Here is a 14,471-nt window from a genome sequence, read left to right as displayed (position 1 = left end):
CAACCAGTTATTGCATTGTAATGAAAGAGTGGGACTTGGTGACTTCACCTTTTTTCAAAATCGCTGGACTATTAATCTAGAGATGCGGGTAATGTTCTAGGGATACAGATTTGAATCCTGCTTTGGCAAATGGTGAAATTTGAATTCAATTTTTAAAAATCTAAAATTAGTCTAATTATGGACATGAAACCATTGTCAATTGTTGGAAAAGCCAAATGTGCTTTAGGAAAGGAAAATTGAGTCCTAACATTGTTTGGCCAACTTGGGACTCCAGACCCACAGCAATGTGGTTGATCTTAACTGGTCTGTTCAGTTAGGGATGGGCAATAAATGTTGGTTTAGCCAGCAACACCATCATCCCAGGGATGAAAACAAAATCTGATAAGTCTGAAAATCTTCTTGGCATGCTTGCACAAAAGCTTTTCATATTCTGATGCCTTCCTGGAATTCAATCCATGCAGGTTTTACACAATTTACCCTCAACTAGTGATAGTGTGAACATTATAACTATATTTTAAATATAGTAAGGCTTTTTATGCAATAATTACTAAAAGAAATCACAAGAGGGATAAATTCAGCAGAAGGTAAGTATTTTCGCTATAATAATATTATGGCTATATCATTATTGTTCTGTACTTGCTTTGTGTATCTTGAAGCCCTTGTTAATTAACACTCTATGTCCTACAATCAGAATTGATCCTGATGTCGCCAAAGCTTCTGATCCAGAGGCTGAAGACCAAAGCATGATGGGAAGATTTGTCAAGGTTGAAAGACAGGTAATATTTCAAATGGCAGCTGTCCATATGTTTGCAAATAATTCTGAACAGGATTAGGACATTGAAGATTGAAATACTACTAGTGCAGATACCTTTGCTGCCTGTGCGGTTTGTGGAAATCACTAATTTTATGTAAAATGAGTGCAGTGAAATATGATGAAAGGCCTGAATCTTCTGAATGATAAGCAGAATGCTGCTGAACCTATAGTCTAGTAACTATAGGCCGGTGAGCCTCACTTCTGTTGTAGACAAAGTCTTAGAGAGAATTGTAAGGGATAGGATTTATGAACATCTGGATAGGAATAATGTGATCAAGGATAGTCAGCATGGTTTTGTGAAAGGCAGGTCGTGCCTCACAAACCTTATTGAAATCTTTGAGAAGGTGACTAAGGAGGTGGACGAGGGGAAAGCAGTAGATGTGGTGTATATGGATTTTAGTAAGGCGTTTGATAAGGTTCCCCATGGTAGGCTACTGCAAAAAATACGGAGGTATGTCATTAGGGTGAGTTGGAGGCTTGGATTAGGAATTGGCTAGCTGGAAGAAGACAGAGGGTAGTAGTTGATGGTAAAGGTTCATCTTGGAGTGCAGTTACTAGCGGTGTTCCGTAAGGATCTGTTTTGGGACCATTGCTGTTTGTCATTTTTATAAATGACCTGGAGGAGGGGCTAGAAGGTTGGGTGAGCAAGTTTGCGGATGATACGAAAGTAGGTGGAGTTGTGACAGTGAGGAAGGATGTGTCAGATTACAGCGGGATATAGATAAGCTGCAGAGCTGGGCAGAAAGGTGGCAAATGGAGTTCAATGTGGGTAAGTGTGAGGTGATTCACTTTGGTATGAGTAAGAAAAAGATGGGGTACTGGGCTAATGGTCAGATACTTGGTAGTGTGGATGAGCAGAGGGATCTTGGTGTCCATGTACACAGATCTCTGAAAGTTGCCACGCAGGTAAATAGTGCGGTGAAGAAGGCATATGGCGTACTGGCTTTTATTGGTAGAGGAATTGAGTTCCGGAGTCCTGAGGTCATGTTGCAGTTGTATAAGACTCTGGTGCAGCCGCATCTGGAGTATTGTGTGCAGTTTTGGTCGCCATACTATAGGAAGGATGTGGAGACACTGGAACAGGTGCAGAGGAGGTTTACCAGGATGTTGCCTGGCATGGTAGGAAGATCGTATGAGGAAAGGCTGAGGCACTTGGGGCTGTTTTCATTGGAGAAAAGAAGGTTTAGGGGTGACTTGATAGAGGTGTACAAGATGATTAGGGGTTTAGACAGGGTTGACCATGAGAACCTTTTTCCACGTATGGAGTCAGCTATTACGAGGGGGCATAGCTTTAAATTAAGGGGTGGTAGGTATAGGACAGATGTTAGGGGTAGATTCTTTACTCAACAAGTCATGAGTTCATGGAATGCCCTGCCAGTAGCAGTGGTGGACTCTCCCTCTTTGTGGGCATTTAAACGGGCATTGGATAGGCATATGGAGGATAGTGGGCTAGTGTAGGTTAGGTGGGCTTGGATTGGTGCAACATAGAGGGCCAAAGGGCCTGTACTGCGCTGTATTGTTCTATGTTCTATGTTCTATGTAACCTGCAAACTTCTCTAATTCAAAACTGCTGCATCTTACTTCTGGAATCTTCTGATCATGGTTTTCACAACAACATGCAGCACAGCGTCCCTGTGAAAACTCTATCAGAGAAACATACCCCCTTTCTATGGCACTAGCTGTTCTATGTTAATTTTAAAGGGTGAGACTGACTGTAGGTATGGTAGGTGAGAGGGGAAGGGTGGCAAAGTAGGCCGTTGGAAGGAGTCAAGCTGAGGGTAAGGGTACAGGAGTTGATCTGTTCTAAGGAAGGATCCGTCAGGATCACAGCTGGGCAATTGGAAGAGGAAATCAGGCTGAGTAGGATAGTCTGGTTGGGAATGCTGATGGTGTATGGAAATCCTGTTGATCAGTCTCGATAAGGATCATACACATAAAAGTCATTTTATAACAACCATCAGGTTATTTTCCTCAGAATTCCTTCTGATTCACAGCTTTTCCTTTGCTTTCTCCCTTCAATGTTATGCCTTTGTTTTATCCAAATAGATTCAGTTTCCACCTTTTCATATTGAGAAGGGGTTAATTAAGAAACTTGTATGATGTACTTCTAAAAAAATAGTGACCAGAACATGATAGCATTTTTCTTTGGGATAGAAAGTAAATTGGTCCACTCCAACCTAGGGTCCTAAATGTGAACAAAGGAAACGGAACCTATGAAGAGTGAGTTGGCTATAAGAAACTAAGGCAAAGGGAATGGTTACGATTTAAAGAATGAGTACACACAATGCAGCAGCTATACATTCCTTTCAGGCAAAAGAACAGAAGAGGAAAAGTGGGCCATTTAACAAAATAAATTCAAGATAGTATTAGGTCCAAAGAGGAGTCACAGAATGTTGCCAGATAAAATAGCAAGCCTGAGGACTAGGAGAATTTTAGTATTTAGCAAAGAAAAGAGGAAAAAAAATGAATGAAAGTATTTTTGCAACAGACATAAAAGTGAATTCTATAAGTATATAAAAACAAAACAAAATGAGTGAAAACAAGTGAAGTTCCTGTATTGGCTGAAATTAGAATTTTTAATAGAGTACAATAAAATGGCAGGACAATTAAACAACTACTTTGCAAGAATATAATATGAGAAATAGGAACAGTAGTAGACCATTCATTTGCTTAAGCCTGCTCTGCCATTCAATAAGATCATGGCTGATATGCATTAGATCTCAACTCCTCTTTTGTGCCAGCTCCTCACAGCCTCAACTCATTGATACTTCAAACTCTGTCTCCCAATTTTTTAAATAATACTGTGATCTAATGTCTACAAAGGGTACAGAATTCCTTCACTCACAGCCCTCTGACAGAAGAAATTCCTTCACGTCTCAATTTTACGTGAGTGGCCCCTAATTCTGCAACTACATCCTGAGTTCGAGACTCTCCTCACGAGTGGAAACAACTTCTCAACATCTACCCTCTCATGTCCCCTCAAAATCTTTTATGTTTAGTAACAACACCCTTCATTCTTCTAAACTCCAATGAGTAAAGGCCTAACCTGATTAACCATTCCTGGACAAGTCAACCCTTCATCCTAGAAATCAGACGAGTGAACCTCTTTTGAACAGCCTGCAAAGTCAGTATTTCCTTTCTTAAATTAGATTAGAGCAACTGTGATCTTATCAAGGACTGAAGCAGGCTCAAGTGGCCAAATAGCTTAATCCCGTTCCTAATTCTTGTATTGGTGTGTGTTCTCAGAAAGGCTATTAACTTAAGACTACCAAATATAAACAACTCCTTGTTGTGGTTCATTTAGATTAGATTAGATTAGATTAGATTTACAGTGTGGAAACAGGCCCTTCGGCCCAACAAGTCCACACCGACCCGCCGAAGCGCAGCCCACCCATTCCCCTACATTTACCCCTTACCTAACACTACGGGCAATTTAGCATGGCCAATTCACCTGACCCTGCACATCTTTTGGACTGTGGGAGGAAACCAGAGCACCCGGAGGAAACCCACGCAGACACGGGGAGAACGTGCAAACTCCACACAGTCAGTCGCCTGAGGCTGGAATTGAACCCAGGTCTCTGATGCTGTGAGGCAGCAGTGCTAACCACTGTGCCACCGTGCCGCCCGTTCGCCGAGCTGGGAATTTGTGTTGCAAACGTTTCGTCCCCTGTCTAGGTGACATCCTCAGTGTTTGGGAGCCTCCTGTGAAGCGCTTCTGTGATGTTTCCTCTGGCATTTATAGTGGCCTGTCTCTGCCACTTCCAGTTGTCAGTTCCAGCTGTCCGCTGCAGTGGCCGGTATATTGACTCATCGACCTGGACCCAATATACCGGCCACTACAGCGGACAGCTGGAACTGACAACTGGAAGCGGCAGAGACAAGCCACTACAAATGCCAGAGGAAACAGCACAGAAGCGCTTCACAGGAGGCTCCCAAGCACTGAAGATGTCACCTAGACAGGGGGCGAAACGTTTACAACACAAATTCCTAGCTCGGCGAACAGAACCACAACAACAAGCACCCGAGCTACAAATCTTCTCCCAAACTTTGAATAAACAACTCCTGTTCTAGAACTGGCTGTGATGTTCTCAGGTGTGACTATGTTATACTGCCATTATTTATTTTTCAGTTCATAGTAAAGTGTGAATATGTTAACATTTTTCCAGTTACAAATTATAAAATAAAGCTATTGATGGCTTTGACAATAAGGTGGCTTATTTTTCAACCCTTTACAAAATTAAATAAAAGCAAAATACCTCAGATGCTGTCAATCTGGCAAGCTGGCTCATTGGTTAGCACTACTGCCTCACAGCACCAAGGACCTGGGTTCAATTCCAGTCTTGGGTGACTGTCTGTGTGGAGTTTGCACTTTCTCCCCCTGTCTGAAAGGGTTTTCACCAGGTGCTCCAGCTTCCTCCCATAATCCAAAGTTGTGTGGGTTAGGTGAATTGGCTGTGTTAAATTGCTCATAGTGTTCAGGCTTGTGTAGGTTAGATGCATTAGGGAAATGTAGAGTAATGGGTCTGGGTGGGTTACTCTTCAGAGGATCAGTGTGGACTTGCTGGGCTGAAGGGCCTGTCTCCACACTGTAGGAATTCTAATTCAACAGGTTTGGTGTGGAAACAGATTTAATGGTTTACTCTGATATGACAGTTCTTTAAAACTGCTTTACCAAAGTTAAGAAAAAGATGTCACTGTGTTACTGATATGCAGTAGCCAACAATTTTTTAAAAAAATTGTGTTTTCTCTATTAATATGATTTTATGAACAAACGAGATTGGGATGGGGGAGTAGTCAGAAATTGTTGGAAATCAAAAGTGGAATTGAAAAATGATTTTAAATGTCACAATTATAACATTTAATCTCTCTTTTCTCAATCTACCTCCTCCTGAATTTGGTCAAATCCAATTATGTGCTTTGGAAACCAATGCCAGCATGCATGTGCCTCAGAGTTCTTTAGCACTGCAAATTAGCTTAGATCAGATTATCACTGCTTCAATAAAGACCAGCAGAAGACCTTTTCTGCTGGTAGCCCTTCAGTTAAACCACAATAAAAGGATATAATTGCTCTAATCATCTGCAATGTAGTCAGCATTTGTGTAAAGCTGTATTTGTATTGTGCAGGAATTGATAGAATACCTTTCTATCTGTTGGCATAATATAACAATTGACTTTATCAAGTTTGGTTATGTTCATAAATTAATGGCAGCTGTACCCCTGGTTTAATAATGAGGTTTCTTACTAAATAGCCTGCATATAATTTTATTATGTCAAATGATGAAGCAAGCAGAGCCCTGTCATCCAACTTGATCTATTCAAGGATATATTGACATAGTAGATGTAATTTTATTGGCTGATATACAGGGACATCATCAGCAATACTATTAATTGTGTATTACGTTTAATGTTATGCTGGTAGTGAAGCTTAACTGGGGTTTAATTTGGGCACATATCAAGAGGCACTGAACTGGTGATGCAGTTGGCTTAATACATGTACATTTGTAATGTTTAATTCTGTAATTAAATGTAAGATGGAGTAAAGATCATCTTCAGTATTAGCCTTCAATAACTAGCTATGTAGAACAAAATACATGTAGGCTTAGAAAAGGAGAATCTGTTACAAAATTTAACCACTGAAGGCAAAAACTAGGAAGAAATGTCAAACTTCGTCATTATGTGCTGACACCTGTCATCTACTTACTGGTGTCCACAATGTTTATGATGATCACATTTCCTGCTTCACAGGTGGAAGGAATGGAGAAAAAGATTGACTTCCTTGTGGATATGCATATTCAACATATGAATACCCAACAGTCCGCATCAACTGGCTACTATTCAATAAGAGGGGCAGGGACATCAGTTCAGCAAAGTCCAGTTGAGGATAAGGTGGAAGACAAATACTCAGAGATTAAAAGAGTCATCTCAAACTATCCTGATGCCTGCACATATATGGCTCCTCAGAATTGTTATCAAGTCCAAGTTTCTTCTGTTGCTCCATTTAGTTTCTTCAGACAGAGTCCAGGAAGTACAAAATTTTCAACTTTAGCTGCTGACTTATCAAGATTTCCTCCACCTCCTGCTCCATCTTACACTGAAAGACCAACAGTTCTGCCAATAAGCTCGCTGACAGACAGTGATGGTAACATATGTCCCAGCTATCAAGGAGCAGAGCGAGCAAGTCCTTTTTCTGACAAATTATCACAGAAGCATGGGAGAAGCACAAGAGACAGCGATACTCCGATTTCTCTCCTTTCAGTCAACCATGAAGAACTAGAGCGTTCTCCCAGTGGATTCAGCATCTCCCAATCAAAGGATGACTTGACTTTTGGTATTTATGGTGGAGGTAGTTGGCCAAAATCAAAACTTCATTTAGCAGAGGGTGAGACCGACACAGATACCGATCCTTACACACCATGTGGTTCTGCACCTCTGTCATCAACAGGGGAGGGACTTCCTGACAACATATGGCCTACAACAAATAAGCCAACTTAGCAGGGTCACTGGATGGCTCATAAATGTACAGTCACTATAAACGGTTCACATTTCTTGCTTCCTGCAGCACACCTACAGCTTATTGTTACAATGCATTTCACTGGCAAAATTGCATGTAATGCATGGTCTTGCGCTAGAGAACTGGTAATATTTTCAATATCCCAAAAGCAATTTTTTCATAAATTTTAGAAGTTGTAAAGATTTGCATGTAGGTGCATGGTTTTCAACAATATTAACAAAAAAGCCTCCTTTCTTCTGTCTTATTCTATAATAATGAAATAATTTCAATCCCTACAATATACGTGGGTTAGAATCTATGCAGAAAATTATTAGATACATTTCTTTTTAACAACACTTAGACCTGCAAGCAAATTCTTAAAGAGACAGTGTCCTCTTCATTAACCTAAGGGTTTGCCAAGACATTCTTGTTGTTACACATGCCATCTATTGAGTTACCTATATGTTTATAACTTTTAATAACAGATAGATAAAAGTGAAAGTGTGTTCTGAAAAAAGAAAAATTAAATAAAAATGAAATTTAATAATCTGCCCATATGTATATTTAAAAAAGTAAACAGAATCGTGTTCTTTGTGAAATGCAAAAATCCCCAAATACACACCTTAGCAGCTACATGAAGGGGCCTGATGAAGTAAGGTAAATAATCCTGCATATTGTTAGGATTATGGTTCTACCTCATATCTGGTGCAAATTTCACAAATCATCACCTCCCATTTTTTTATTAAAGATTTTTCAGACTCTTTTGCACCTAATCAAGTGCACTTATCTTGGCATACGTTAAATGTCGTGCATTGATCAATTATGATATTGCAGGGCTGTTTGCAGCAGCTGAAAATATAAAAGTGACAGAAAGCATAACCACAGGAATATCACATTTCTTTATTTTGTCAAATATTTGTGTTTTGCAGAGCAATGAAGTGATACTGTATGAATCCCATGGCTTTCACAAACACATCCCAAGATCTTCAATGCTATATTAGTTAAACTCTACTAAACCTAATTGATTGTAAGAATTCTTGCTGGCAGTATCAGCAGAATAACCCCGCTCTATTTGTTTCCTGTGACAAAATATTTGAATTATTCAATAATTAGAATTAACAATTGTAAAGAATATTGGAAATGTGGTATTAATATCCAACCTAATTCAGATATCAGCTAATTTGAGTTAAGAGGAATTAATTGTACTGGGTGGCTTATAAAACTAGAGGCTCATAGAACAATATCAACAGTGAAAACAAAATATTGCATTGTGCAAATAGGTTTGCTTCATGTCTTGTGGTTCTTTTGTCAAAAGTAAATGAGTTTCCACTTCTTTTCTGCTGCAAAGGATTTTTTTAAATTTCTAGTTCTCTGTTTTCAGGAAACTTGCACAAATAAAGGTAGCCACTAGAATAAATAAAGGGTAGGTAGTTAATGTTGATTCATGTATTCACTTGTCATTGCAAATTAGTTAGCTATTTTAATAGTATGCACCATACAAGTCTTAAAAAAAACTTCAACAAAAACTCCAGTGCACTGAGTGACAACGGAGAGCTGTATAATTAACCTAGACATTGTTCAAATATAGCAGTGAATGCTACACATTCCAAAGGCACAATTATATCTGTGAATAACGAGAATGCCATTGCGTTCTGATAATGTTGGCTTCCATTCTTTTTAGAAGAAATTGTATACATGTTCCCATTGTTTTCATTTGCCAGATAAGGCTAATGGATTTTAATTTATAATTGTGTTTTGCAACGGTACCCCCTTTTAAGAGAGTATAACCCATCTATAGATTTGAATGCATGTGATTGTAGCATCACTGTAAAGGATTTAGCCAGATAAAACATGTAGTTATTATCCATAAACATTATGTGGCATAAATACAATTCAATGAGAAAAATTCATAATCCTTCAAGGCTTTATTTTGGAATAGATTGTGTACGAAATGTTTTGAGAGTACATATAGCAGCATCTGTGAATGACGAGCATGCCAAGGATCTCTCATATTAGCAACATATCAGTTTTACATGTTTTAATAGTTCAACAAGATAAAAAGAAAAACAAAGGATGTTGTCTCTTTAGGAAAATGAGGATGAAAGGGCCTGCCATACCTTTTGTAACACGAACACTTTCTTCTACTCTTTCACTGTATTTTGTATTAATGTTTCAATCTATTAGAGGTCAATATACTGAGACTGAGAGTAGCTGACAGGTATTTGTGCCTTGCCCAGGAGACATCTTTCTTGATAATTATAAACCGTTGAATTCCAGTTTGCTGTTTCAAATTAAGAAGGAAACATGATTTTCATACAAGTGGCCTTCCGTGCTGTTTCTATGTTTTGTTAACTGTATTTCTAATCAAAAGATTTGAATGGTTCTTGTAACGTATATCTTCAAGCAGCCCAACCTTTTGGAAGATTTAATGTTGTTTATTTACAATATATATTATTTAGACCTATATTTAAGCTTAGTGTTTCTGTTCTTTCTTTAACAATTGCATCAGTTATGAATAAATGGATATTAAAAGATCCTGTGTTTTTCTGCTGCAACATTTCATAATTCCTCAACAACCCAATGAACAATAGAAAATGTTTTGATATTATGTTTTTTTGATGCCTAAAACTTCAGGCTGTCGTTCCGACAATTTTGACTTCATAGTAAATCTCACCTATCAAAACTATGATGATCTGACTCATTTTGTCAGAAACACTTAAATATGGTGAAATTATTGTTTCAAATCGCGGGAATTCCTTGTGGTTAAAACAAATGAATTGCATATCAAGGTAATGGCAGGAAGAAATAGTTCTAACTACATAACAGAAATTGGGGTTCTGTTAGCTCACTTAGCTGGACAGCTGGTTTGTGATGCCAACAGCACAGGTTCAATTCCTGTGCCAGCTGAGGTCACCATGAAGGTCCCACCTTCTCAACCTTGTACCTTGCCTGAGGTGTGGTGACCCTCATGTTAAATCACTGCCAGTTGTCACTCCCTAATGAGATTGCAGCCCTCTGAGACTATGGTGACTATCATTATCAGAATTCACTGATTAGACGTGGCCTTAGACTAGAAAAGATGGACAATAGCTATATTACAAAAGTAGCAGGGAGCAATGGCAAATAACAATGAACTTTAAGATTGATAGGTAGAAAGTAATTGACAAGATAGCTGTGATTAAGTTGTCATTATTAAGTGCCATTCCCATTCATGCAGTGCGTAAATAGAACCAGCCTTTTGGAAGTAATGACAACATCCATAAGAAAAAAAGTCAGTGTCACACTCAGCTGCTCTCTGCTGTTGTCTCAGGCAGGAATGGCAGTTATGGTTGTCAATATTAGTTACACATATTCTTGGAGATTTCATCACTATACATCTTGTCTCCAACCTCCCACACATGGTTGGCCAACATGGCTGGAAGATGGTTGTGGTTGGTGAAGGTCAATCATCTCAGCTCCAGGACATCTCTGCAGGAGTTCCTCAGGGTAGTGTTCTAGACCCAACTATCTTCAGCTGCTTCATCAGTGATCTCTCCATTATAAGAAGTGGGGATGCCAGCCAATGATTGGACAGTCTTCCATCCCATTCATGTCCCCTCGAAGCAGGATATGAATGATATTTAGGCTTTTGTTGTTAAATATCAAGTAACCTGCATGGCACACAAGTGCCAGGCAATAAGTCGAAAAGAAAACAATCTAACTACCACTCTCACATGAAAAACCGTGACCATTGTCAAATCTCTCTCAATCTCTCAACAGAAGTGTAATTGGAATAGCTACACATTAACACTGTGTCTATAAGAGCAGGTCAGAGGCTGAGAAATCTGTGGTGGGTAAGTCACTTTCAGATGCCATAAAACCTGTCCACAAGCTACAAGGTAGAAATATTTTCCATTTGCGTGGATGAGTGTTGTTCTAATAATCCAAGAAGTTCAACCCCATATCGGGAAAAACAGTTCCAAAAGCAAATTACTGCAGATGCTGAAAGTCTGAAATAATTGCAGAAAGTTCTGGGAAAAAAAGTGCAGCATTATTAGAGAGAGAAAAACAGAGTTAATATTTCAGATCTGTGATTACTCTTCAGAACCAGGAAACATTGAGACGTAAAACAAAAAACTTGTTTGTTGGTTCGGGCAGAATCTTGTAAGAGCCTGAACAGTGTGAGCTATATTGTGAAATGTGACAGAATCACACAAGACATCCATTGCAGCCCATCTGGCTGTCAGAAGCAACACACTGAGTGTTTCAAGTAGTTCAGGGCTACGGGGCAAGATTTTCACTTAGTGACTGCAAGTTGTTTTCTGAAGGAGATTATGCTGGTTAAGGACCTTATTAACAGCAGATCTTACCTAATTAATATGTAGATTGCCATCCTACTGCCTGCCCTGAGCAAACTAGATGCCAAGCCTCCATGTTGCCCAACACACAATGGCATTGCATGGGTTCCAGGGGTGCACACCCCTCATCCATGGACATTTATATCCAATATTTAGCCAGGTCCTCATGGGACCTCTCCAATCTGCACAGACCTGTCTTGCAGAATGCAACACCTTTAGGTTCCCCTCAAGCCAAACACATCCTGACTTGGAATTACAACACATTCCTTCCATCATCCTGGAACTCCCTTCTTTATAGTCGTGTGGGTTCATGTACACAACATGACTCCAATTGTTCAAGAAGGCAGCTCACCATAAGCTTCTCAAGGGTAATTCAAGATGGCAATAAATACTGGCCAGGACAGTGATGTCCACAGCTCATGAATGAATAAAAAGTTTTCATCTTCATGTTGTATTTTTTAAAATACCAATCAGAAAATGAATAGCTTCATTAATTCATTGCTCGAACCTCCAGTTTTAGCTAAGAGCTACATTTCCATGTCCTATACTTGTGTCTGATAAATGATTTTTTAAAAAATATATATTTTGTTGAGTCCTAGTGATTTTTCTCTTTATTTGCTTACAGCACTGCTCTGAAAATTATCATTTATTTTCTAAATGCTTCCGGACAATGCTGGAGAATCAGCAAATTTAGTATAAGTTGTGAATTGGAATTCCCGAGTCTGCTTTGCAAAATCGGGACTTCCTAACTAACAGGAGCCAGCAAGGCTTTGGCTCTTGACAAAGCAGCAGCAGCATCATAATTTGGCAGCTGGAGTGAGGAGAAAGATGGCGGAATAAACTAGAAAATAGAGGAGAATGGCAGCACACCCTCAGAATGGCATCCACTTGGGAAGAGGGCCAAGAGAAGTCATTGGAGAGAAATAGGCTAGGAATTTAAATACGCGAATACAGTTAGTCAGCGACTTGCTCAATGGTGAGATGTATAGTTTAGATTAGATTACATTACAGTGTGGAAACAGGCCCTTCGGCCCAACAAGTCCACACCAACCCGCCTACCCGCCACACCATACCCCTACATTTACCCTTACCTAACACTTTGGGCAATTTAGCATGGCCAATTCACCTGACCTGCACATCTTTGGACTGTGGGAGGAAACCGGAGCACCAGGAGGAAACCCACGCAGACACGGGGAGAACGTGCAAACTCCACACAGTCAGTCGCCTGAGTCGGGAATTGAACCCGGGTCTCAGGCGCTGTAAGGCAGCAGTGCTAACCACTGTGCCACCGTGCCACCCACCAAGTGAGAAGAATCAGATGAGAAGTCTAGTGAGATGTGGGCCATGGTCAGTCCCTAGGACCATCCACAAAAACTAATTCGCCTTACTGTCACATGTCCTCAAATGAGGACCTTTGAGACTGGGGCTGCATGGCTCAACACAATTGTGAATGGGAGCAGCTGAATTTACAAGAGCAGTACAGGAAAGCATGACTGAAGAGGGTTTAATGCAGGAGTTTGCAGACATCTTTCACAGTTAGGAACTCCTTGACTTTGAGCTGTGGGGCAGTGAATGACCACAGTAGGCATGGACACATTATATTTCCAGGGTCTGGGGAGGATAGGTGGGCAGCTGCCTAAATGCTGATGTGTAGATGGATTGGGGCAGCACGGTGGCTCAGTGGTTAGTACTGCTGCCTCACAGTGCCAGGGACCCAGGTTCAATTCCAGCCTTAGGCGACTGTGTAGAGTCTGCACATTCTCCCCGTGTCTGCGTGGGTTTCCTCCCACAATCCAAAGATGTGCAGGTCAGGTGAATTGATCATGTTAAATTGCCCATAGTGTTAGGTGCATTAGTCAGGGGTAAATATAGGGTAGGGGAATGGGTATGGGTGGGTTACTTTTTGGAAGGTTAATGTGGACATGGGTCAAATGGCCTGTTTCCACACTATAGGGATTCTGTGATTCGGAGGGAACTTGTGTGAAGTCCATGAGGTTAACAGGATAAGCTAATAGGAAGTGGACGTGGACTAATATGTTCAGGCTGAGACTGGATGCCACTAGCAGAGGATTGCTTGCTGTTGCTTTCCATTGCTAGAAATCAGAAGTGTGCAATGGGAATGAAAATGGCTGTAGGCACACTGATAAGTGACTCAACCTGATTATAAGATGTTTAAAGCAAAGAACTTGCTCACAGGCCTAAATAATGTACAAATTGCAGCTACTTGCTCCTGGGCAACACACAACATTAGCCCTCTCTCTGTTGCATCTCTCTGGCACAGCCACTGATGGATAACTCTCTGTTAGCTACACCTTTGCTCACAGAGGCAGCCAAACATTAAGGGCATTAAATGTGGAGGGACAAAGGTGACCCAATGCCATGTGTACACATTGCTTCCCTAACTTCCAAACAGTGCAGTAGGGTGTCAACATAGGCAACCATCCATGGAGCCCCATCTGCGGCATGAAATGCCTGTGGATGGTGCGAAGATGTGTTTAGCACCTACACAGACTCCCAATCGGATGAAGTTAAAGTCAGGAACATTTATGTATACACTGAGAGTGAAGTACAAGTCCTTTCCACCCACGCCACCAAAGCATCCTTTGTATGTTTCCTTCTTTCTCTCCCTCCTGTTATATCTCAGTGTACTCCCTGGTTCAGTAGCTGGGGTGGGGAAAGGGGGGGGTGGGGAGTGAGGGGGTGATATTGCTCGGCCACAGAGTCTGTTGGTGTGGGGGTTTGGTCAGGCCATCCAAGGCACTTGTGTGTAGATGGGCCAGATATTTGAGGGTCTTCTTGAGGCAAATTGAACTTTTATCAGCTTGAAATT

General features: G+C 40.5%; 1 protein-coding gene across 1 annotated transcript in view; it reads left to right on the top strand.

The window, feature by feature from the left end:
- Window positions 1-9,838, top strand: part of kcnq3 (potassium voltage-gated channel, KQT-like subfamily, member 3) — a 424,966-nt gene extending 415,128 nt beyond the window's left edge. The window contains exons 14-15 of the mRNA XM_072570436.1: window positions 692-776; window positions 6,560-9,838. Of these exons, the coding sequence (XP_072426537.1) occupies window positions 692-776; window positions 6,560-7,306 (832 nt within the window). The 3' untranslated portion in view covers window positions 7,307-9,838. The remainder of the gene's footprint in view (window positions 1-691; window positions 777-6,559) is intronic.
- Window positions 9,839-14,471: the final 4,633 nt, after the last annotated feature.

This window comes from Chiloscyllium punctatum, chromosome 5 (genome assembly GCF_047496795.1).
Source record: "Chiloscyllium punctatum isolate Juve2018m chromosome 5, sChiPun1.3, whole genome shotgun sequence".
In the NCBI taxonomy this organism is placed as follows: Eukaryota; Metazoa; Chordata; class Chondrichthyes; order Orectolobiformes; family Hemiscylliidae; genus Chiloscyllium; species Chiloscyllium punctatum.
The sequence above is the reverse complement of the archived record's forward strand: the minus strand, read 5'-3'. Positions and strand labels throughout refer to the sequence as shown.